General features: G+C 48.6%; 1 protein-coding gene across 2 annotated transcripts in view; it reads left to right on the forward strand.

The window, feature by feature from the left end:
• C8H11orf65 (chromosome 8 C11orf65 homolog) overlaps positions 1-24,293 on the forward strand; it is a 262,871-nt gene extending 238,578 nt beyond the window's left edge. For both annotated transcript variants that reach the window (XM_086933476.1, XM_086933477.1), the window contains one exon: positions 23,726-24,293. In XM_086933476.1, the coding sequence (XP_086789602.1) occupies positions 23,726-23,835 (110 nt within the window). In that variant the 3' untranslated portion in view covers positions 23,836-24,293. The remainder of the gene's footprint in view (positions 1-23,725) is intronic.
• Positions 24,294-26,439: the final 2,146 nt, after the last annotated feature.

Consider the following 26,439-nt stretch of genomic DNA (forward strand, 5'->3'; position numbering starts at 1 on the left):
GGAGGTGGACTGACCCCCACGCTGATTCCCAGACCTGCCCCTGTGGAAACTGCGTCCGCGCTAAGGCAGGTACTGCACATGCTTGCTGAATGAACATGCCTGGGCACCCCTTCCGTGGCCAGGAAAGGAACGAAAACCAGGAGTGGCTGGGCTTTTCGTAGAAAGAACTAAGGACTTTGCCATTGCCCGCGAGTCCTTAAAACACTCCAGCGCACTGTCGGCTTTATCTCCAAACAGGTGAGTGCCATCAAAGGGCATGTCCATGAGTGAGCTTTGGACAACTGGTGCAAACCCGGTAGATCTCAACCAGGCGTGGCGACGACGTGCCATGGTCGTAGAAATTGCCCTTCCTAGTGAGTCCGCGGTGTCCAACCACACGAATGGCGAACTTAGCCGCATCTTTACCCTCGGCAACAGCTTGGGACAGCACAGCTTGGATCTCTTCAGAACGTGTAAGAAGCGCCCTCCTCCATGGTAGGCAAAGGTGAGGCAAACCCCGGGTGAGAGGAGACATCTAACTCGTCCGCCCAGTCCTGCTCAGGGTCACACTGACGAGCAAGAGGGTCCTCGGACCCCTCCCAGTCGTCCTCCACCTCGTTGTACAGACCGCAGTGGCAGGGCAGGGACCGGGAAAGGAACAAACGGCGCCAGGAATGGGGCCGAATAGTTACCGTGTCCCAGTGCAGATCTCGGGTAGGGACAAAATTGTCCTGGAACCTGGGCAGGGTCGGAACAAATGGCATCCACTGTGGTGCCTGGAAGGCGGAACCGAGGGTGGCGCTGGGGCCGGAGCCGGCAGCGTGGGAGCTTGTGGCACCGTGGCCGGAGCCAGTGGCGCAGGATCCTGCGGCGCCGGGGCCTGACACGGGACTGCGCAGCCCAAGGGCACGCCGGCGGGAGCCCGAGGCTTAAACAGGTGGTCCATGGTTGCAAGAAATTCTTGCACATGTGCGGGAGTCGCCGGCAGACCCGGATAAGGTGGGTAGGCTACAGACTCCCGGGCTCTGAAGATGCTGCAGGAGCAGAACCCCTGTCCCCCTCGTCCGCGGGGACCGATGGGGGGACGTCGGAGAGCAAAAACACTTCTTCGACTTCTTTTTGTGTCGTCTCTTAACCGAATCCGAGGGTGAAGACTTGGAGCCCGAGGAGCGATGATGGTGGCCCCGCAAGCGTTCTCTGGAGCGGCCCCTGGACCGCGTTCTCTGGAGCGGCCCCTGGGACGAGTGTCAGACCTCAAGCAGCTTCCGGCGCTGCTCCCTCAAGGCCTTCGGGCCAAGGCCAGATGCACAAGTTACTACTTGTGTAACGATATATCTGTAAGAGACATTAGTTAGTGATAGATTCCTTACCTTAGAATATCCCCAGGCGTCAGACTGGATCCGGAAACTTTTGCGTAGCAATACCCCTGCGCGCCGGTAGGCGTCGTCTGCGGCTCCGCGTCCGTCGCGGCGTCGTGAGCGCCGGGATGACGTCGTCGGAGTACTTAGACGGCGCCCATGCGCGCTGACGTCAGTTCTGACACACAGCTTTTCCGCGCCAGATACGCAGAGCCATGATAGAACTAACACTGGTGCCATGAAACTAGGGCCCTGAAAGGGGATGACCTTAACCCTAGATATCGGTTCGCAGAACGGGGAGGATGGGTGGGTCGGTAAGGAATCTATCACTAACTAATGTCTCTTACAGATATATCGTTACACAAGTAGTAACTTGTGCATCTGAAAGAGAAATGTTAGTGATAGATTCCTTACCTTAGAATAGATACCCCAGCAATACCAACCCCGGTGGTGGGTCTGCGAACCAATATCACACCAGAAAGTCCTGGAGGACGGAACGGCCAAAGAAGCCATCCCTCCGGACTTGACTGTCCAGGCAGTAGTGTCTTGCGAACGTGTGCAGCGAGGCCCACGTAGCTGCCTGGCAAATGTCCTGCAGGGGGACACCTCGGCCCAGGGCAGTTGTCGTTGCCGTGGCCCGAGTGGAGTGAGCCCGCAATCCAGCCGGGGGCTCCTTCCTCGCCATGGAGTAACATGCTTGGATACACAAGATGATCCACCTAGAGATGGTCCTCTTGTGCACAGCCTTACCCTTCTTTGCACCCACGTAACCAACGAAGAGTTGGTCATCCACCCGGAATTGGCGTGTGCGATCTAGGTAGTAGGAGAACGCACGTTTTGGATCCAGACGGTGGAGCCTCTCTTCCTCTTTCGAGGGATGCGGAGGCGGAAAGAAAGTGGGCAAGGTAATGGACTGCCCGATGTGGAAGGCCGTGACAACCTTGGGCAGAAAGGAAGGTCGTGTACGTAACACCACCTTGTCAGGGTGAACAGACAGGAAAGGTGGAGAAGAAGAAAGAGCCTGGAGCTCACTCAGTCTCCTGGCAGAGGTGATGGCAACCAGGAAGGCGGTCTTCAGAGTAAGGAGACGAAGAGGACAGTTATGAAGTGGCTCAAAGGGAGCACACATCAGATAAGTGAGAACAAGATTCAAGTCCCACTGGGGCATCACGAAGGGAACAGGAGGGAACATGTGCGTGATGCCCTTCAGAAATCTACTTACAATAGGGGACTTGAATAAAGAAGGCTGATCTGGTAGCCTCAAGAAGGCTGATAGAGCAGAAAGGTACCCTTTAAGAGTGCCCAGAGCAGAGCCCTGCTGGGCAAGGGAAAGAAGAAAGAGCAGCACTTCCGAAAGGGGTGCAGAGAGAGGATCCACAGCCTTTGCTGTGCACCATGCCACAAATCTGTTCCACCGGCAGGCGTATACCGACTTTGTGGAGGGACGCCTGGCTGCCAGAATGATATCACAGACTTCAGGAGGCAAGTCAAATGGCCTCAACTGCCGCCGCTCAATCTCCAAGCTTGTAGGTGGAGACTGGACAGGTTCGGGTGCAGGACCGTCCCCTGCTGCTGCGACAGAAGGTCCTCCCGAAGAGGCAGACGAATCGGGGGATCGACTGGCATGCTGAGTAGCTCGGGATACCAGTATCTTCGTGCCCAGTCCGGAGCCACAAGGATAACCTGGGCCCGGTCGCGCCTGATCTTCTTCAGCACTCTGGGCAGAAGTGGTATAGGCGGAAAGGCGTACAACAGACCGCAGCTCCACTCGTGACGAAAGCGTCTCCGAGCGAGTGCCGCCTTGGAAATTCCAACGCGCAGAACTGATGACATTGCGCGTTCTCTTCTGTGGCGAATAGATCTAACCAAGGCTCTCCCCACTGCTGAAAGAGACCTTGCGCCACGTCCGAGTTCAGACGCCATTCGTGATCCATCATGCACCGACGAGTGAGTTCGTCCGCCCTGGCATTCAGAGAGCCTGCCAGGTGTTGAACCACCAGGGTCACGCCCTGATGTTCCAGCAATTGCCATAGGCGCAGAGCCTCCTGGCAAAGGGTCCACGACCCCACCCCGCCTTGTTTGTTGCAGTACCACATGGCGGTGGTGTTGTCGGTGAACACTTGCACTACACGTCCCCGGACAGAGGGGAGGAATGCTTTCAGTGCTAGACGAATCGCCCGAAGCTCCAGCAAGTTGATATGGAGCCGGGACTCCGCCGGAGACCAGAGGCCTCTGATCTCCGCCTCTCCCATGTGGCCCCCCCAGCCCTGGAGGGAAGCGTCCGTCACAACTACGTGCTCTGGGTGGGGTAGGGAGAGGGATCTGCCACTGACCCAGTCGCGGTCCGTGAGCCACCACTGCAGTTGTCTTGCAGTGCCCTCCGAGATCAGGACATGATCGGACAGGTTGCCCTGATGCTGGGCCCACTGAAACTTCAGGTCCCACTGCAGAGCCCGCATCCGCCACCTGGCGTGACGCACCAGAAGGATGCAGGAGGCCATCAGTCCCAGAAGCCGTAGCGTCAACCTGACCGAGACTCGGGATAACGGCTGGAAGATGGGAACCAGAGCCTGAATATCCCGAACCCGTTGCTCGGGTGGATAAACCCGAAACTGCGCCGAGTCGAGAACCGCTCCGATGAAGAGGAGCTTTTGAGAGGGACACAGGTGTGACTTCGGCACATTGATGGAGAACCCCAGCAGGTGCAGGAGGTCGGCCGTAGTCTGGAGGTGGCTGACGACTGTCTGGGGCGAGCTCGCCTTCAACAACCAGTCGTCGAGGTAGGGGAAGACTGATACCCCCTGCCTGCGCAGATGAGCTGCGACCACCGCCATCACCTTCGTGAACACCCGTGGGGCGCTTGTAAGGCCGAAGGGGAGCACGGTAAACTGAAAGTGCTCTTGGCCTACCGTGAACCGCAGGTAACGCCGGTGGGCCGGCAGGACGGGGATGTGGAAATAGGCGTCCTGCAGGTCCAACGCTACCATCCAGTCTTCCGGGTCCAGGGCAGCCAGGACCTGAGCCAAAGTGAGCATCTTGCACTTCTCCGTCCGGAGGAAGCCGTTGACGTTCCGCAAGTCCAAGATAGGGCGTAGGCCCCCTTTGCCCTTCTTGGGCACCAGAAAGTAGTGGGAGTAACAACCACACCCTACTTCTGGCCCAGGAACGCGCTCGATGGCCCTCTTGGCCAAGAGGGCCGAGACCTCCTCTTGCAGAAGTTGCAAGTGATCCCCCGACACACGGTGGCCTTGTGGTGGCCTGGATGGAGGGGATGCCTCGAAGGGGAGGGAGTAGCCCCTTCGGACAATCTGCAGCACCCACCTGTCCGAAGTGACTGTATGCCAGTGGGAGAGGTGATGGCGAACCCTGCCCCCCACAGGCGTCACATGGGCCTGAAAACTCGGACTAGGAAGGTTTTGAGGCCGGTGCTGCTGAGGGAGGTGTGGACTGGCCTCGCCGCGGGCCCCGACCGCCACGGCGGTTCCCACGTCTGCCACCGCGCTGCTGGACATTTTGCGGCGTGTGGCTGGCGGTCCGTGGTGGGGCGCCCCTTCCGTGGCCACGAAAGGAGCGAAAGGCACCCGATTGCTGGCGTAGGGCCGTAAGGCCCAAGGACTTGGCTGTAGCCCTGGAGTCCTTGAAACGTTCCAGCGCATGGTCTGCCTTGTCGCCGAAGAGGCGACGGCCATCAAACGGCATGTCCAGGAGGGTGGCCTGGACATCGGCCGAGAAGTTGGCGGACCTCAACCAGGCGTGGCGTTGAACCGCCACCGTCGTTGCCATCGCCCTGCCCAGTGAGTCCTTGTATCCAGCCCACACCGGATAGAAAAGCGTGCTGCATCTCGGCCGTCCGCAAGGGCTTGGCTGAGTTTAGCCTGGACCTCCTCCGGGCATCTAGGCAGCACCTCCGCAACCGTGTCCCACAGAGTGTGGATGTAGCGGCCCAAGAGACAGGCGGTGTTCACAGACCGCAGCCCAAGGCTCACAGACGAGAAAACCTTCTTCCCGAACTGTTCATATCTCTTGGATTCCCTGTCGGGCGGTGCCGACGGGAATGCGGTTTGGGAGTTTGAGGCCTGGATGACCAGACTCTCGGGGGTGGGATGGGTGGACAAAAAGCATGGGTCGCCCGGGGCCGGGCGGTAGCGTCTGGCCACGTTCCTGTCCACAGGGGGGCCTGTGGCGGGCTTGGACCAAGTGCCCAGAAGAACGTCACACAAGGCCTCATTGAACGGCAGGAGGGGCTCCGCGGAGCCTGACTGCGGTTTGAGGACCTCAGTGAGGAGATTAGTCCTCACGGCCGCGACGGGGAGCTGAAGGTTTAAGGCCTTAGCTGCCTTCGTCAACACTACGCTGTAAGCAGAACCCGCCTCCGAAGCCACAGTCGGGGCGATGTAAATCCAGTGTCTGGCGAGGTGTCAATACCACTGGCCTCCCCAAGCTCATATGTCCAGTCCTGCTGTGACTGGCAATCATGTGCCAGAGGGTCCTCGGACCCCTCCCAATTCTCCTCGTCACCTGTGTCCTGAAGACCAGGATTAACAGCCAGGGCCTCCTCGTGGAGATAAAAGTCTCCAAAGGCCGACGGAATCGGCGCCCAGCGGCGCCCTCCCGACGCCTGAGCAGAACCGCAGGAGACATTGGGGGTGGCAACCACATCCGCTGCCGGGGACGACACCTGAAGGGACGGCGCCGGCGAGGTCGTAAGGTCGACCGGCGAGGTCCCGGATCCGGAGCCGGATCCAGCGAGGTCTTGTGGCGCCGAGACCGAAGTCGCCAGCGGCGCCGGGTCCGAAGCACCCGACGTCGTCGGGGCCGAAGCGCCCGACCCGGAAGGACCTCCAGACGGAACCGATCGGCCCGAAGGCGCCACGGGAACCGACTGAGGAGGGAGGGCCCTCATGGCCATGAGGTACCTCTCGACCTCCTCCGGCGTCGCGCCGTGCCCAGGGAGCCGAAGGTGTGGGGCAGGCGGCGACGCTTGCGACTCCCGCGGAGCCGCGTGGGCGGTGTCGCCCGAGTCCCCGGCCGCATCGTGCGAGCGTCGGGGCGGGTCGGAGGATCGATGACGTCGCTCCGACCTCTCATGCCTCTTACCTGAGGACTTGGAACCAGACGATCGGTGTCCACTTCCGGAGCGTCGATGACTCCGACCTCGCGACCTGTCCCTCGACCTCCCGTGGGACCGGGACCGGGACCTGGAGCGGCGCGGGGCCGACTGCCTTAGTTCGAGACGCTTGCGGGACCGCTCCCGCCTAGCCTTCGACGTCAGGGCCCGGCAGTCGGAGCAGGATCGATCGTCGTGGTCGAGGCCTAAGCACTTCAGGCACCGGCGATGGGGGTCCGTGACCGACATGAGTCGGCCGCACTTCGAGCAAGGCTTGAACCCGGGCATCCCTGGCACCGATAGTCGAGAAATCGACAAAGAGAGATCAAAAGGATCAAAAATTTCAGTCAAAAATTGACTGGGGGTAGAGCTTCTTCCGGATCTGCGCTAGCTGGCGCGGAAAAAAGAAGAACTGACGTCAGCGCGCATGGGCGCCGTCTAAGTACTCCGACGACGTCATCCCGGCGCTCACGACGCCGACGACGGACGCGGAGCCGCAGACGTCGCCTACCGGCGCGCAGGGGTATTGCTACGCAAAAGTTTCCGGATCCAGTCTGACGCCTGGGGATATTCTAAGGTAAGGAATCTATCACTAACGTGTCTCTTTCAGATAGTCCATACAGGACAGAGAGTCGTGGTCGCTCTCCAGGTAGTAGAGACAGATGTTGTGAGGGTCCGCTACTGGCATATTGCGACGGCAGGCCCCACAAGACTTTAAACCAGGCATCCCTAAGTGCACCAGAGTAGACTTACAGGAGACAAAAGTCTCAAAAGGATAGTCAAAAAGTGACTATGGTACGTGCTCTAACCGAATCTGCGCTTACTGGTGCAGAAAAAGAAAGAACTGATGTCATTGCGCATGGGTGGCACCTAAGTAGTCTCCGTGACGTCATCTCGGCACCGACGATTCCAACGACGGACACGGAGCCGCACAACGCCACCTACTTACGCGCAGAGGTACTGCTAGCGAAAACTTTCTGGATCCAGTCTGACACCTCGGGATATTCTACGGTGAGGAATCTAACACTAATGTGTTTCTTTCAGATACCCAATACCACAGCACCAGTCATTTGGCAGATAAGTGGTTGAGGCTACCAAAGTGAAAGCCACCCAAAGGGAATGAAAGCATAATCTTCCAGACCCCCAACTCTCCTGAATTAGAAGGAAAAAAGGGCAAAATAAACCATCCAAACACAATACCCACCTCCAGGCGCAATGTAAGACTCGGAGCGTGCCTTGTCATGCTAACAGAAGAAACTGTCTGTTGAACAACAATGTCCTAAACATCTAAACAAAAAAGGAAACAGAGACATGAGCTGAACAAAGGATATCAGTAGCAAGAAAAACAAGGGTAACAAAGAGAAATCTAGCAGCAAAAAGGAAAAAATGGTGCTCAAAACACATACATTCAGCAGAGATTAAAGGTACGATGGTGATCACAATATTTATATATATCAAAAGGAGAGAGGGACACGGAGCGTAATTAGGGTCCAGTGCCTATGCTCCTAATGAGGATTAGCAAGTGCATCAACAAAAATAGGGTACTTGTTCCTATCTAGAAAAGTAGAAATGAAAACAGGTGAACATTGGACAATGTGAAGGGGATCTTCCTTATTAGGAAGTGAAGCCCTCACACACCCATGTGGGTGTCATGCTTCATCATCGAACTTTTTGCTTCTCGTGGGCCGGCATTGCAATGTCCCATGTGCCCTGCGAGAGGGTTCTTTGACGGAGATCTTTTGAAGCAGAAGACGTGATGGTGCGTGCCCGCATGTGTGTGAAGCTAAACAGTGGAGTGTAAACGTGAATTTAAAATGCCTGAAGGATACCCTGTGATACGTTTATTGAGGGGTTCCTATGGTAGATTAAAAAAGGGCCATAAAAACTTGGCAGTAGATGCAAAGTTAGGAAGCAATACTGTTTGGTGAATAGAGCATAGACGCAATGTGGTTTATGCTGGATTAGGTCGATATGTTTCATGCACTGGTGGTCCAGATGGATCGAGGTGTTTCTTAGGACTAATGAATGTGGTGTAGACCCCACTCTGGGTCCGAAAAAAGTGTGGAGGTGTTACGATATCTCACCTATTTTGGTGGAACGGCATAAGGTCATATGAGTACCTAAAATATGCATCCTCTATGATATAACATAATCCAACCCACAAGAACCAGTTTATTTGAGCCTCAGGTCTAGGCTTCCAGAAAGGCAGGGCAAGGGGTATGTTCAATGCGAGATCACTCGCACCAAACAGTTCAACGCACTGTAGGCGGTCCTCTGCCTAGACCTAAGCGAACATATGCTGATTCTTGTGGGTTGGATTATGTTATATCATAGAGGAAGCATATTTTAGGTACTCATGTACTTACTATGCACAGTCACAGCAAAGAAATGCAGAAAATGAGGCCGACTACACATGTGCATCATATATACATAGCCTGAAAACCAGTGCCAAGTAGGCTTCCATGCTACTAATACAGAGATCAGAGAAAACAAAACGTTAGTCACAAAATCCCCATATATACAGCACTCTGCAAAGGGGAGCACTCCAAGAATCATGAAAACACTTTAAAGTTTATAGGAACACATTGTCAGAAGAATCCGATAAATGTCCAAGTATATGTCCATTCTCTATTCAGTCCGTTAAAATCACAGGAGCTAATGTTGACATATATTGAATGTTATCCTTCAAAAAAAGGCTTCTCAGCCCATCCAATGCGTTTCGTCCAACAAACAGGACTTCATTAGGGCTTTGAACATAAATACATACAAATACACACGTCACATTAAAACATTTAAAATCATTATCGCAAATTAAAACATCCCAGAAGAACATTGACACATGGCTCAAATATACAAATCAATCAATGGTCTGAACTTCCATTAAAAATATCTACTATGAATAATTACAATGCCATTATATAAATCGGCATCACCTACTGCATTCTTTATTATCTACAAAATCTCATACTTTTTGTATAAATAATTCATTCATGAATCAAGAACATTATATCAAATACCAAATATTGACTGAAAGCCTCAAAACACAAACTAAATTTACAAGAAATGATCATAAAAATGCTCATGTATCATTATTACATAACCAACTTGTTTCAGATAGATGCCCGGTGTGTACATCCTATTGCAAGCAGAACTATGGGGGTCATTAGCATGGCGGGCGGATCGCCACTGCCCGACTGGCGGTGGTGATCCACCGCCAAAACACCCCTCCGGACGGCCTGTTACCCCCCGCCACATTAGCATGGTGGGGGTACCGCGGCAGACGGAAAGACCGTCCGCTGCTTTTCCGCCGGTAGGCAATCTACTGGGCGGAAAAAGCCTATAATATGGTGGCATTGCCTTGCAAGGCACCGCCATCAATATTATGATGTGGCATTTTTAATGCCTTTCCATGGCGGAAACTCTGCCATTGAAAGGCATCGAGTTCTCTTTGAGGGCTCGTTGCGGGCCCCCGAGGGGGGGCTGCCCTTGGGGTGTACACATGGTACCCCCAACATTGGCATGCACAAGGTGGCAGGCACCACGCGATGCCTGTCACGTTGTGCATGCCAATGCACAACATGCATATATTGCAATGTGGCGGGTGCTGCTCGCAGCACCACCCGCCACAATGTAATATATGCGGGATGCCACCGCCACTGTGGCAGTGGCATCCTAATTACCAGTACTGGACCGCCCCACAACTGGCGGCCGGTCCTAGCACCGCTAGGGTGGCGGGCAGACTTCTAATGGGCCCCTGTGTTCTCATTATCGCATTGTAAACATGTTACAGATGATGTTATTCAAACATTTTAACAGAAAACATTCATCAATTCGCATACATAATGCATTAATCATTCCAGTGTTACTTACATCTTTATATCTGTAATTTACCAGAAATCCTCATTTTGCGAGTGCAGGTAAATCTATATCCTAGACATAATCCAGTCTTACAAATAAATACACAAGTTTTCATTACTGCCATCGCTCTAACTATATTGCTCCATGTTTCTAAACACTCAGACATGTCCCTTACATACTAATAAGTACTAAAAACACCCATTTACAACAACCCCAACACTTGCTCCTATCAGAATACACACAATTTCAGATCACTTACCCAAATGTGTAGACAATATAAAAAAGCAAGCAAATTCCACTTGCCACTATGCCAGCAGCGAACCTTGCTGGGTGGTGAAGCTGTGTGCTCCCACCTCTGTTCCTGTTTAATAGTACTCCCATGAGTCATTGAGCGGACAAGCTCGTGAATGAAGCACCCGCATGCCTGTGAGAGGTACCTGACCTTAGAAAGATGTTGGCAGCCTTCTCCGTAAACCCCAAATTTCAAAGACTGTAATCTCTACTGATGCCGGTTAAAGAACCAGAAACATGTGTCTAGAGATCAGCACTATCTGCGCCAACTGTGGCGAAACACTCAAACACTCTTGAAGCAAGCAAGTAACTGAAACAGCATTTACCACAATGCCAGGGGCGAACCTTGTTGGGAGGTGAAGCGGGGTGCTCCCACCCCTGTTCCTGTTTAATAGTACTCCTGTGAGTCATTGAGCTGACAAACTCGTGGATAAAGCACCCGTATGCCTGTGAGAGGTACCTGACCTTAGAAAGATGTTGGCAGCCTACTTAGCAAACCCCAAATTTCAAAGACTGTAATCTCTACTGATGACGGTTAAAGAACCAGAAACATGTGTCTCGAGATCAGCACTATCTGCACCAACTGTGGCGAAACACTCAAACACTCTTGAAGCAAGCAAGTAACTGAAACTGCATTTACCACAATGCCAGGGGCGAACCTTGCTGGGAGGTGAAGCAGTGTGCTCCCACCCCTGTTCCACCTCATAAACCTCATCTTTCATATCGGGGAAACACCTCCTTCATTACAACATCGGTTAGGAGCAAAGACAGCCATTATAGTCTCAGCCTTTTTAAATGTGCACCATTCAATCATAAAAGTACATGCCCAAAAAAACGACCGTCCAAAGCCTGTTTTCGAAGTTCTTGACCACGTAAATAAAGAACCCCAAACAGAAACGTCTACACAACAATCCTGTGTCGCTCACCACTGTCTTAGAATGGCTAATCCATAGTCCATATCACTGCTAGTGGAAATTATTACCGCCCATTCAACCACGTATTAAACTCCTTTAGCGTCTAAATTGTGTATTAGATCTCCACCCGATATACACTCAAATCAACAAATACAAAAATTACAACAGAGTGTGGAAAAAACCTATAATTCCACATCTCGCTCGCCGCAAATTTGGAATGGCTAATTCGTATTTCACATCATTGCTGAGGGAAATGGTCTCTACCCGTCTAACCACGCTATGCAAACCCTTAAGTTAAGCTTCATTTCATACAGCTTCTCTAACTATACCCTCCAAATAACAAAAACAAACATTTCGCTAAGTGCTAACATGCATACCCATTAAATACCACAATATTAAAGTAACAAACCTCAAGCAATCATTAACAAAAACCGAAAAAAATTAACACTTAATACATCCATATTGTGCAGCACTCACTCTGACACTTTTTCATAAATATAACACACCTTACCAGCTCTAAGGGCAGACAAAAGTGGTTTGCTGGAAGAAAAGGAAGACAAATTGGAGGACTGATGACCCTACTGGCCTGCTCACTGCCTGCCTCCAAGCCAGAGCCAGGTTCAGGACCTTGAAAGGACTGGGGTGCCTGCTGTACTAGCAGGAAAGAATGTTTCTGTCTGTAGGCCAGCCCTCTGGAATAGCCTTGAAACTTCCTGAAATGAGGTGGAAACTGCTTGACACGGGTCACAGTCCCGAAGAGTGTGTCGTAGCTTCATTGTCCTTAGAGTGATCCAATAGAGAGTCTGCAATCTCCCCTTAAAGGCATAACTTTTTAAAGGGCATACCCATGAGGGAGGCCTGTACTTCGATGGAGAATCCTGTGATACGTATCCATGGTGATGACTAAGTACACCATGAACGTTAATACCTGCTGCCATCCACTGGCAATCACTAGGATCCTGATCTGCCAAGAAATCATATTTGGCTGCATCTTGTTAGTCATGGGTCGTCTGGAACAAAGAAGTCCTTAAGCATAGCTGCCAGGTTTTGAGTTTGCTAATGTGTAACATTGTCATGGTTTAAGTGTGTTTATGTGTGACATTTCATGCCGTATCTGTGACACTGTGAGTGAAACTTAATTGCAATTACAATCAAACAGAAATATCCCTTTAATAATATGAATATCAGAAGTACCTCCTTTGGCATAAGCTGAAGCTCTAGAAGTAAGTGCCACCTACATCTTGTGTTCACATTTACTTACTGCACGGGGACAGTACTGGTCACTGGCAGAAGACTGTCATTGAATTTAAAGGTATCTGTGTCTGCATAGAGCGGGAATCACCCACTCTCCAGAGGTTTAACAATGGCGACTATCAACCTTTCCTTGACCCTCTCTGGCTGAGCTGCAAACAATGGTAGCAGCAAAATTCGGAGGGGCTTATTTACAAGCGGAGTTGCACTGCTCCTGCACCATGCAACGTGGTGCAAGAGTGGCACAAGTCCTAAATGAGATATATGAAGCCACGCAAGGGCACTGTACGTCGCCTGAGTGGCTCCAAAAATCTGGAGTAAAGCAACGCAGCGCAAATCACTGCATTGCCTTATTCTGGCCAAGGGAGGGGTTTTGACGTTTTCCCAGATTTACCAGAATTGATAAACCTCGGAATGCGCCGAAAAGATACGCCTTCCCAGGGAGGGGTAACTAGGAAAAATATCAGTATTTCTCCTGGTTACTTCCTCTTTCCAGGTGTGCTGCATTCTGCAGCGCACAGAAAGAGAAATATGCGTCTCAAGATTGTTTTTCTGCAATACTGCATGCAACACAGGCACCTTTGCACCATGGTGCAGGGGTGCCTTCTTTGGTGAAGGCTGCCCAAAAGGGGAGTCAGTGCAGGGGAAAAGGCAGGAATGCACCGTAGTACCTTAAATATGGCACATTCCTTCCCTTTCCCTGTCATATAGTGCAGCGCAGCAAGGGGACTTGCTACGGTGCACTGCGTGACAAGTTTGTAAATAGGCCCTAGAAAGTGAGAGACTTGCTCAGCACACTGCCAATGTTTTACACTGGGTAACACAAAAAGAACAAATGCTGCAGAGTTCAGAGGAACTCTTTACATTGTGTGGCAAAATGTTCCAGTGCTAATGGTTGACCCATGATGTGCGTGGTACTTCTAAAGTCGTATATGACTGCCGGCAAGTTCTTGCTAGCCTTGTCCTACAGGGCATGTGTGTAACAACCCAGCATACAAACAGAATTTTGTAAAATTTACCATTTGAGTAATTTAGCTTTGCATAATGCTAAACGTACCGAAAAAAACATGCGCTTTCCAAAAGCCTCTACCCTTTTGGATTCTCCCTCAGGTTAGAAATGATTCAGGATTCATTTCACTGGTTGAGGCCTGCCTGATAAGTCTCTCTGGATTGAGGTGGTGGGTGAGAAAATCTGGGTCACCAGGCGCCATCTGTGAAGTCTGGCCACCTGCCTATTCACATTCGGGCAAGAACAGGGCTTCAATATGGTGGGCATCATAATATCAGTAAGGGTGCAAGAAATGGGGTTATTAGTTAACTGGGTAAGTATCCACCTCAAGTAATAATCATAATCCTGGTCAGAGTGAACCACAAATGTCACTAAATAAACCTGAGCTTAACTCCCTGGTAGCTATGGTACACAGTAGAGAGGCTTAAAGGCAATGTGTAAATTATTTATGTAGTAGTTAAATAGTAATACATTTGAAATGCTAAACAATAAAAATCCCATAACGGAGTGGAAAACTATATTAAAATGTAATAAATAAATGAGGGAACCGGAGATATGTATTTTTCAAGTTTTAAGTAGAAATAGCGCCAAGAAACACAAAGCACCAGTGGTAGTCAATGTCGTAGTAGAACAGGGCCGAGGTGCAATTTAACGCTGACCGAGTTGGGAGTGTAGGTAGGATTATACTAGGTCCCCCACGGGAGGCACTTAGAAACTGACAGAGTGCCAGGCAAAGGCCAAAAGCAGAGTCCAGTCCAGGGCTGGGTATTTACAGGAAAAGGCCTCTCATAGTTTTTGTGTCCCTGTAGCTTTAACAGGAGGTCAGCCTTATGACCCTTGGAGTACACTTCTTTGTCCTGGGGGAGCGAGGGCGGGCACGCCTTTTCTGGTAGAGACTCTTACTGCACATTCCTCACCTTGGAAAACTGAAAGCGTGCTGGCAGGTGGGCTGATGGCTTTGCATCGATGTTGCTTCGCACTGAAAATGACGTATACAGGCCTGTATAGATGCTGATTTCTTCCCTCTTCTGCAGACATGGTGCCAACATCAGAATAGTTGTGACCAGTGTGCAGATTCCTAAATTGGAATATTTGTAGGTGAAAAACAGAAAGAGGTTAGAAAGCAGGAACGATGACTAGATAGGGCAAACAGCATGCCATGGACCGAATTGGGCTGGCATGGTGCTCCGCTTACTGCAGTTGGAATGAAACAAGCAGTGATAAAAGAATAGCACTAAACTCAGAACAGGAATTGTCTGTCCAATCTTAGGCTTCAACAACAGATAACCCATTGCAGGAGAACAGAAGTTCCTTAAACCCTCTAAAACAGGACCTCAAAGAGGTCCTCACTTAAGAACATTGGACCACTAGTAGAAGGGTGCCATCAGGAGGCTGGTACATCACACCTTGGAAGAGAAGCAAGCAAAAAAAAACAAGTTAAACCATGGTAGTTCCTGCCAGCCCAAGCATTTTTGACCTATGATGGAAACTCCCACCAGAACTAGGACACCCAAAGCATTTGTGAGTCCACATACCGTAGGCCTGTGTGAATGAGAGGGTAAAATTCAGCAGTGGGGCCTCTGAAGCAATTTCAAGGACATGACTGTTCCAATCAGTACTATGAAGTGTATGACAACTTTACGCATGTTCAACAGAAATAAGTGTACTATGTTGCTTAACCCTTGAGCTAATGGAAGCCTACCAATGCATCCTCCATAACGTACTCATAGGGCAAGTCGGTAGTCTAGTAGGAATGTGCCTCACTAGGACTCGCTCATCCCCTGCACTGAAAAGATGAGAGCCCTCAAAAGAAAAGTCCAACAGCCTGGACAGCCATCAGAACACCAGTGCAACTAAATCTAGCAGTACAGCATACAGACACAGAGGAACCCATGGATTTGGCTACCGAGTCCACTATATCAAGGTCAGACCTAAGAATACTTTCATTCCCATGTCATCATTCTACTGCCATTCCAAATCCGACAGACTGGGTGAAGAGGAAGTGTTGTCGATTCTGTGATCAGAGGAAGTGTTGCCAATTCTGTGATCAAAGGAGGCTTGTAATACTAAAGGGTGACTCATAGAAAGAGTAGGCCTAAAACATTTCCTTGGCGTCAACTACCTCTTCACACACTTTCCTTGAAGCCATAATGAACCCAGGAAGGCGAGCCAATGCCTGGGACTTGGGTCAAAATTGCATTGTGCCAGGAGACACCCTTCCAGGATCAGCACCTTACGTTTTGGTTGATTTTGACATACAGAACATCTGACACCTGTAGAACCTGGTGATGATGGCGAAAATATTGACACCTTTGGTGGCTGAGTGGAACACATTGAGCCCTTTATGGTGCAACACACTGCTGAAGCCGACTGATGCTGTGGTACAAACTACCAGCCTAGGTGCATAAGATGGGCCCAGAAGCTCCTCAGCATCCAAAGGTGCACCAGAAAGAGGCAGAGGGGGCTGGAACTTCACCAGTAAAGTCTGGGTGAATACTTCCTAAGGGAGATGGGTCAGCACCAGGTGTGAAAAGCTGTGAGTACCGGGCAATGCACCAGAACAAAGCCAGGAACAATCGAATGGCAACCCTCAACAAACATTGCAACCTGACATTGAGGGCATCACCAGAAGTGGAACACCTCTCAATCGATCAATGTAACGGAGGCAAATGATGATGACCTGCACAAAGAGGACAAGTCCTCGAAATTACCTCAGCAGCTCAATCTAGACCATGAAAGACCCATGGTGCCACCTGTCAGCGTAGAAAAGCTATTGTAAATTTTTTGGATGCAGCCTGGTGTCTGGTAGAAAATGATGAGATGAGGACTCTGGAGGTAAAAGTATCTATTGAAGGATTGTTTCTTGCAAACATTGCTTAGCTGTCTGAGATCTAGGCCTTATCCTGAGCAGCATATACATGGAGTACAATGCCTAATTCTGCTGCCTCTTGGGTACCATTTCTATGACTCCTTCGGGTAGTATGATCAGAAGTTCATACTGGAGGTCTGTAAGGTACTGATGCTTTTCCAGAGTTGGAGGAACTGTTTTTACCTCAATAGATTGTAAGATGGCCAAACTGGATAAGTAGTTCCAGGACCCATCGAATCATGTTATTTGCTTCCCGCTCCAAGACAATATCTGAAATGCGACTAAACAAAGGGATGGGAGGGGAGAGGTGTGACGCCGCGGCCAGGGTGACTGACTCCGGAATCTGGGGATCACGGTTCGATCCCCGGGGCCGGTAGCAGATTAGCCCAGCACCCTGTGACTCTAGGCAATAGATTGCTTAATCTTCCAGACGGCCCCCAGCGCCTAAAGACCCTAATGGGTGATGGTTTGCGCTTTACAAATGTGGATTATTATTATTATTATTATTCAGTGCTGAAAAGTAAGGTGTGGTTCTTTGTCTTTTGAGCTGTGGACTGAGTACCTCTCCACAGTTTTATTTCTTTACAGTTGCAGGCTTGTCTTGTATTACCTCTTGATGAAAAGTGTCCATGATGGGAGAAGGGGAGGCGTTAAGCTTAATATTGCTGCTGGTGCCATAGTAGGCAGCATGTCCTGAAGAGGACTGCTCGAACATGTCCCTGATATACGAAATTGAAGAGCATCCAAAACCGAAGGACTTCTTTGGAGCACACTGTGTCTCTTTTAATTCCCTGCTGGGCTTCATCTACATATTTTCCTATATAAAGTTTCACAGTCAAATGGTATGTTCACTGTTAGATCTGGGGGTCTCTAGTTGGCATTGGAATTCACCTTTGTCCAAATAGGGACCCTTACTTCTAAGTCAGGATAAGGGTATTACACTCCTTAATACCCCTGCTCACCCCCTTTGGTAGCTTGGCATAAGCAGACAGGCTTATCTCAGAGGCAGTGTGTTAAGCATTTGTGAATATACACAGTAATACAGTTATCAACACTACAGATGGACACACCACAGGTTTTATAAAAATAAGTATTCTTTATATAGTTTTAACACAAGACCAAAAACTACAAAAACCCACAATACTACACTTAAGATTGCTTAAAATATGATTAGAGTTGCTTAGTTCAAGTTGATGATAAATGCAACAAAGTTCTCAACAAAGTACCTGGATGCGTAATGCAAAGTGAACAAAAGGCTCGCAAAAGGGGAGATGCGTCGGTTCCGTGATCCGGGGGAACGGTTGCGTCCTGCCTCAATGCTTGCGCAGAGTAGGGGACTCGTCGTGAGCCTTACCATGCACAGGTGAGCGTAGACTCTCGGCCTGCCGCCCCGTTGTGGTGTGCAAGATGGCGCCTTGATGCGATGCAATGATCCAGTTGTAATGCGAGAAGATGGCGCCCTTGATGCGGCGATGCGAAGACGATGCGATGACCCCCTGGCAGCCTTGCGACAACTCTGTACTTTGGAGGCCCTGCGTCACGCTTCTCCGGTGATACGACAGTAGGCAGCTTCGATGAACACACGCTTCCAGGGAGATGCGGCGAAGACTCGCTTCTCCGGCGTTGCGTCGAATTCAGCTGCGGCGGCGAAACGCTTCTTCTCGATGCGTCACGCTCCCAGCGGCACGCAAGTGTCTGGAGTCAGAATTCCCAGCAAGGAAATTCAGGAGGGAGTTGGAGGTGACATATTTTGTCCCTGAGACTTCAGCAGGAGGCTAGCACAGTTCAAGCCCTTGGAGAATATTCTGTAGATGAAAGTCCTTACAAAGTTCCTTCTCCTTTCCCTTGGCAATGAAGCAACCACTGCAGGCCAACCCAGCAAACAGCACACTGGCAGAGGGGCAGTCCAAACTACTGCAGCTTCCTTGGTTCTTCTCCTTGGCAGAAAGGTTTCTTGTCCAGAAGTGATCTAATTTCTTGGGATCAGGGTCCCAATATTTATACCCCAAAATCCTTTGTTCTCTGAAGGCAGAGGGGCCCCTGCCTAGTCCAAACCAGTTCCTGAACACTATGTTTACATGACTCTCTTCTTCCTTTCACTGTGCAGGGCAGAGACATCAGCCGCCCCACAGGAGGTGGAGCCAGCACAGGGGAGGGAAGATACAGCTCTGGAGCATTCTGTTGACATGATTCCTCCTCTCCTTTCACAGTGCAGGGCAGAGACATCAGACAAGCCACAGGGAGTGGAGCCAGCATTGTAGAGGGAAGGCCTAGCCCTATTCAGGTCCAAGGTGCAACTCCTCCCTCCCATCTACATGCAGATCTCTCTATTCACCACTGGGCTGCCCCAGCCTGTCTCCTGGAATTCCCCAGCCCTGTCACTCACAAACCCAGATAAGGAATACACAACCCAGCAGAGGCAAGCCTGGATAGTTAGGCACGAAAATATCTACTTTCTAAAAGTGGTATTTTCAAACACAGAATATTAAAACCACCTTTATTAAAATATGTATTTTATTATTCTGAGTTCAGGCATACTAAATTTGAATTTCTACCATGTTCCCTGAGTCAGGTAGAATTATAAGAATGTAATATTCTAACTGCCTTTTCTGCCCAATGAGAACAGGTAGCCTTCAATAGTGAAAAATGAAAATGGCTGTAATTCACTATTAGAACATGCTACATCAGGGCATGTCCTACCTTATACTCACAATGCACCCTGCCTTTGGGCCTACCATAGGGGTGTCTAATATGAAGCAAAGGGAAGGTTTAGGGACAGGCAAGATGGTGCACTTGGCCAAGTCGACATGGCAGTGCTAGACTGCACACAGGCCTTGCAATGGCAGGCCTGAGACACACTTTACAAGCTCCTTCTGTGGGTGGCAAACCAATGCTGCAGGCCCACCAGCAGCATTTGATTTACAAGCCCTGGGCACACATGTGCACTGTACTAGGGGCTGACAGATAAATCAAATAACCAAATCATGGAATAACCATTTAGTACATACATTTAACATAGGGAGCACTTGCACTGTGGCACTGATTACCAGTGGCACAGTGCCCAAAGCATAAAAGCAGCAAAACAGAGGAGGCAATCCGTCAAAAATGGAAGGGAGACTCAAGCCAATGATGCCAGGTCTAACATTCACAATCAGTTCTATTTGATGTAAATGAAGTAACACACTTTAACACACTTGATACATTTTGCAGAACCAAAGCCTCTGGCTTGATGCACATTGTACATTAAGCAATATGGTAACCCTACATTTGACAAAGGATATTCCTAGAGAGAAGTGGGCTGAAAGGCAGTTCTTCATATGTACAGTGTAAGGAAATGCCCCCTTTTGTATGAACACCCCTTTCCTCCAATTATTTGGACTGATGCTGCGTTTTTTGTCTTTTTTCTCTTAAGTGAACTGGGCCACACTGACGAGGTACTAGTGCATGTTCTCTCACCCCTCAAATGTATGTACAATTGGATAATCCCTGACTGGCATATATAACTTACCTATAAATCCCTAGTCTAAACAGGGTAAGTAAGTTTAAAGTAACCAGTGGATTGCAGCATATATGGTGTCACCACTGCAGTTACAAAGTAAAAACATGGCTGTAGGTCCATCCCTTCAGCCTACTCAGGCATATTTTAAGCTGCCGACTCGACATGGCAAAATAACCCTTTTGCCTAGTACACACCTTCCTTTTTGGAATGTATTAGTTAACCTTAAGGTAGACATTAAGCTACCATAAGGCAGAGTGCAGAATATTAAAAAGAGGTACATGTTTCTTATATGTTTTATGTGCCCTGACAGTGAAAATTTGCCATTGTTATTTTTACAGTAGAAAGGGTTGTAGTCCCATAGCTACCATGGGGCAACACTAACGCAGCTGCTAAGTGCTAACATCCATTTAGAACCACCAAATATAGTACCCTGAGGTCAGGTATCAAATTAATTGTTACAATAAACCCATAGAGCTAAAGTCTGATTTAATGTGACTTTGGAAAGTCACCACTTTCTTGCCCCACATTTTTAGTAGCTGTTTCTCATTAACTACAGCAGTTGTCCCCTGAAACAGCCTGCTGCCTTAATTCCAGGTGTCAATGGCTCGCAGAAAAGGGGAACAAAAGGCCTGTTGGTGGAAGGAGGTCGAACAGCAAAACACACAAGATGATGGACGGAATATGTTGCACATTGGAAAAACATTCACCCCCAGTCACAGATCTGGGTTTAATCCATCGTTATTTTGCTCACCACGCCACCCCAGTTCAGACATGGCCATATGCAAATCAGTCTTGACCCTGTGCCTCATGGGAACAGTCCAGTCCGAACTGCCAAGCCATGTCTTTCCCTGGACCGGAATCAAGCATCCTAGGACCGGTTTCTGGCTATCAGCCGTCATCAACCAGGATAGCTTGACTCCAGTGGCATAGTGAGCAAGGAACCCACGTCTGGGCATACCCTTCCCACATAGGGCGAACAGCAAAACACACACAATGATGGACGGAATGTTGCACATTGGCAAAACATTCACCACCAGTCACAGATCTGGGTTTAATCCATCGTTATTTTTCTAACCACGCCACCCCAGTTCAGACATGGCCATATGCAAATCAGTCTTGACCCTGTGCCTAATGGGTACAGTGCAGCCCGAACTGCCAAGCCATGTCTTCCCTGGACCACAATCAAGCATCCTAGGATGTGACCTCCTCCTGACATGATGGCAGAATTTCAAATGGACAGTTGCCTGTCAAAGGCAAAGGTGAGCTAGCTCCTTTGTTTAGTCAGACTGGCTGTTATTTCTTCCAGAGGGGGAAAACCTTTTGCGGAACCAGCTTTCCAAGGGGGATTGCGTATTATACTGGACATAACTCATGTGTGCCTAGAGCTGACCAAAGGAGGAAAGGTTCTAACATCTTGGATTTGTGCAGAGAGATGCACTGTGGGATTGTTTAGTCACAATCACCCAGGTCCTGATGTAAGAGTGGGTAAGATTGCCCATTGGAATTTTGCCCTCCTTGGTTAGGGAATCCTCTTCACCCACAAACTTCAAATTGGCATAAAATTGGCCCCTCTGGGTAGCAGCTTAAGAACACTACTGGACTTTGAAAGGACAGAAAAAGGATTGTGCCTGCTGAGACTGTAGACCTCAGAAAAAAAGGCTGCAAGTCAGTAGGTCTGTAAATCTGTCAACAGGTGTAAATCAATGTGTGATCTATGAAAATGTGTGCCTGAATGTTGTGTTTCTTTATTTATGCACCTTAGCCTGTACAAAATCCATTTACGTTGGCTTTGGCAAAATGTCTTGTTCCTCCAATGGGAAAATATCACCTGCCTACCCTTCTGGCCTCCCAGAAATCCCTTTCTAATGCTTCCTGGGACTTTGCAGGGGTGTTCCCCTTCTCATTCAAAAATTTCAAGCAAATTACCCCAGACTAAGATAAATCTATGTGTAGTGTCAGTGGAGATAGTACTTAAGAACTTGTAAATAACCACAAAATAGCAAGTTTGTAAACGTTGACCAGCTTCTACAGGTGGACCCACTTGAATTTGCCCACACATACCATATCATTTTAGCAGAATCCCCAGGCAAGTAAATCCCCAGTGCACTTAATGTGTTATTGCTTATCTCTCTGATTTGGTCAGTCAATCAGCATTTGCAGAGCGTGGCACCGTGAGTGTCCGGGCGCCGGGGTGCGAGGTCTCCATCAAAAGCCAGGTCATGAGGAAACAGTGGGAAGAAACTAGAAGAAAAGGGGACCCAGAGGGTAGAAAAGTGAGCGAGCAGAATAGGCAAAACAGAGGGCAGAAAAGGCAAAACAGAGGGCATAAAAACAAGCAGAAAAGGCAAAACAGAGGGCAGAAAAATAAGCAGAAAAAGGCATAACAGAGGGCTGAAAAACAAACAGGAAAGGTAAAAGAGAGCAGAAGAGGGCAAAATAGAGGGTAGAAAAGCAAGTATAAAGGGCCAAACAGAGGGCAGAAAAAACAAGCAGAAAAGGTAAAGCAGAGGACAGAAACACAAGCAGAAAGGCGAAAGAGAGCAGGTGAGGACAAAATAAAGGGCAGAAAAAAAAGCTGAAAAGGCAAAATGGAGGGCAGAAAAACAAGCAGAAAAGGCAAAACGGCGGGCAGAAAAATGAGCAGAAAGGCAAAACAGAGCAGAAGAAGGCAAAACAGAGGGCAGGAAAACTAGCAGAAAAGGCAAAACGGAGGGCAGAAAAAAGAGCAGGAAAGACAAAACAGAGGGCAGAAAAACAAGCAGACAAGGCAAAACAGAGCAAGAAATGAGCAGAGAAGGCACAAACTGAGGGCAGCAATTAGACAAGCAGCAGAGGGTACCAGACTGTGGGCAAGCTAGACAGGAGAACAGTTGCAGGGGATCTGATACGAGGACGTGCTCAATGGGATCGTGCTGCGGCCTCCATTAAGCAGGTCCTCGGGGAAGGGAGAGGCACTGGGTGGCGGGAGGAGGGAAATGGCAGGAAGAGGGAAGAACCGAGCTACAAAAGGCAAAACAGAGGGCAGAAAAATAAATAGAAAAGGCAAGACAGGGCAGAAGAGGGCAAAACAGAAGGCGGAAAAACTAGCAGAAAAGGCAAAACAGAGGAAAGAAAAATGATCAGAAAAGGTAAATCAGAGAGCTAAAAAACTAGCAGAAAATGTCAGACAAACTAGCAGAAAATGCAAAACAGAGGGCAGAAAAGGCAAAACAGAGGGCAGAAAAACAAGCAAAAAAGGCAAAACAGAGCAGAAGGCGGCAAAACAGAGGGCGGAAAAATGAGCCAAAAAGGCAAAACAGAGGGCAGAAAAACGAGCAGAAAAAGGCAAAGCACTGGACAGAAAAACAAGCAGAAAAAGCAAGACAGAGCAAGAAACGAGCAGAGGAAGCACAAACAGGGCAACAGAAGGTAGCGGACTGCAGGCAAGCTGGACAGGCGAACTGTCATAGGGGGAGCTGGCACGAGTGATTACACATGTTAAGGATTGCAAAATTGTCAAAGGCCCTTGTTACGCATTTTGGTTCAATTTCATTTTTTCTTCCTGCAAAGAACAATATTTACATTGTTTCTTTTTCTAAATCTTTTCTTAGGTCCCACATTTGTTATTTCACAATACGACTCCTATGAATTCTCGACAACAGCCTGCAAAGACAGATCCAATGTTACCGAGGCTACCTTAACTGTTCCCGGATCCTGCTGACCTATTCCTGTACTCTCTTCACTCATCTAAACCAGATCATAGTCCCAAAACCACGGCAGCTTTACTATCATTATCTGGTCAAGGTGCCAGATGTGGACACAAGTGCCCTTTTATGGGTGCTGAGTATTGTGTGCCTTGAAACTGACGTCCTATGAAACAGCGCCATGTAAACGCAAACATTTACTCTGTTTTTGTTTTATTCACTAATCATCGTGTAACATGTTGCTGGTGACTACTTGTATAATTGCTTTTGATGATAAACAGGGATTTTTGGTAAAAATAATAAAAATAAATCGGAGGGCGGGCTGAAGAGGTAGAGGCGGGCTGAGACTGTTACAGTTCCCGGTTCACAAAGGTCCTTTTTGCCCAGGACATTTTCACTTTTTTTTTCTTTTTTGATCATGTGTTTTGATTGACTATATGTAAAATGCGATTAAAAAATGTAAGAATGATTGTAATATTGTATTATGAATATCTAAGCACTATAATGTGCCACAGGGAACACGTGTCGAAATAAGTAAATCTTGGTTTTGCATATGTACATTCTTGTGGCTAAGATGTTCTGCGAGAAAAGACATCTCATAATTCTTCGATTTGTTCACATCATTTAATATGCACCACTCCTAACTTTCATGTTACCAAGTCTTCAAAACTGTCATGCTGTTGATTTTGAGGTGAGATACTCTGTGTTGAACAATACTCATCCTTCAATGCATTCATGTTGTGACCAAATGTCTAAATTACCTACATTCTTTCAGATTGATTCCTCATTTATAAATATTCTCCTAACACCAGACTCATATTTCTATGCGATAGCTCCCCAGCTATGCTAGGTGGCGCTATTGCTGCTCCGGATGTGGCTGTACACCTCTGCTGGTTGTGACAACACAGCAAGTCTGTAGCACCCTCCGTGCCGACATAAGATCCTTAGTCTGTTTCCATGGCCCTCTAAGGTAGACTCAGACCTTCCACCTAACAATACCACTTGTGTCACAAGATATCGGCTCTCTTCACACGGTAACCCGGTGAGGAGCTGATATCACAGGGTGTGCACACAGTTAGCTGGAAACCCCCGCAGATAGCTGGGTTCCAGCTAATTGTGTCAATGCTCTGCACAGCCCATGCCCTGTGTTGTTTGTTTATTTGTATACTTTGATGGTTGTAATAGACTGAAAAAAGTCTTACTGAACTGAACCATGCCCATTATGAGGTGTAAAACTTCCTTAGGACTTTAGCGACAACCTCAGAACCATTTTTGACGCTGAAGCGAGGGGATGGTGAATTTAAAGTGCCATGGGCTATGTTTGGCCCATGCAGCCAAATACACACACAGAATACTCTACCTTTGTAATAATGTTTAATACTACTTGTCTGTTGTGAAGAACATGGTCTTTTTGGTCTAGCCGGAATGGTTAATTAATAGATGACGTATAGCATATCTTAATAACATAGGTAGAGTATTCTGTTTGTGTATTTTGGCTGCAATTCTCCTCTGCTTCTCTACCTATATTCAACGTCAGGGGTCCCCTTCTTCATGTGTATGCTCGGCCCATGGCCAGGCTCACTCTTCAGCCCCCCCCCCTTTCTCACACGGCAAAGGTTAGCTGGTCTGTTGACTGAATAATAGAACTATAACAGAAAGAAAAGAAAGAACAGTGTTCTAAGATCCTAGGCAAATCCTAATGAACAGTGACCCAGGAAGCTTATTATCCAGGGCAGGTTAACTCTACCCCTCAGGAGAGGAAGGTGGACAGATTGTTAGAGATCCATCAGAACGCGCCTTAGCTTGAGGTAAGTAAGGTAGTCTTCTGCTAAATACTTCTTTCTACTATTTACAAATAATTTGAATGAAACCCCAAACGTTAACCTTACAGGAGGAGAGACTGGGAGCAGTAGGGTTAGACCCTAAAAAAATCATGAAACATTACCCTGGCAGAGCGTGCACACCCTTTAGCCTAGGGATACAAACAGTAATGTTTCATGAACGCATGAGCGGACATGCAGGGTGCTGCACAACAGGGGCTCTTCACTCGCACCCATTAAACCAGGGTGAGGTAGATGTGCCCTACTAGAATGAGGCATGATGCTTTCTGGGAGCTCTTTCTTTGCAAATTCATAGCAAAGCTAAAAACAAAGGAAAATCCAGCAGGCTACTGTGTGCATTTGAACCGGCTTTCCCATTTTTAAGTCTTACAAAGCCAACAAAACGTTCACTATCCACACACACCTCCCTAGCCCTGTTGATGTAAAAACTAATGGCACACTTGGAATCTAAGCCATGCAACCTCTTCTCATCCCAGAAAGAATGTAAGAAGGTTTTGGTGGGACTAATGTCCGTAATGTAAATAGTCCGACCATAGTGGAAGGGAGAAATCACTTTAAGCAAGAATGAACAATGAGTGTGCACAACCAGATCATCCAGAACTCTCGAAGCTGAAATAATGGCACTCAGACAAACTGTTTGTAGGGTCAATAAATAAACTGACAAATACATCTGAAAGAGACTATTAGGTTTAGATTCCTTACCTTAGAATAACCCCCAGGCGTCAGACTGGATCCAGAGAATTTTCTCTCAGCAGTACCCCTGTGTGTCGGTCGACTCTG

Source organism: Lissotriton vulgaris, chromosome 8 (genome assembly GCF_964263255.1).
Source record: "Lissotriton vulgaris chromosome 8, aLisVul1.2, whole genome shotgun sequence".
In the NCBI taxonomy this organism is placed as follows: domain Eukaryota; kingdom Metazoa; phylum Chordata; class Amphibia; order Caudata; family Salamandridae; genus Lissotriton; species Lissotriton vulgaris.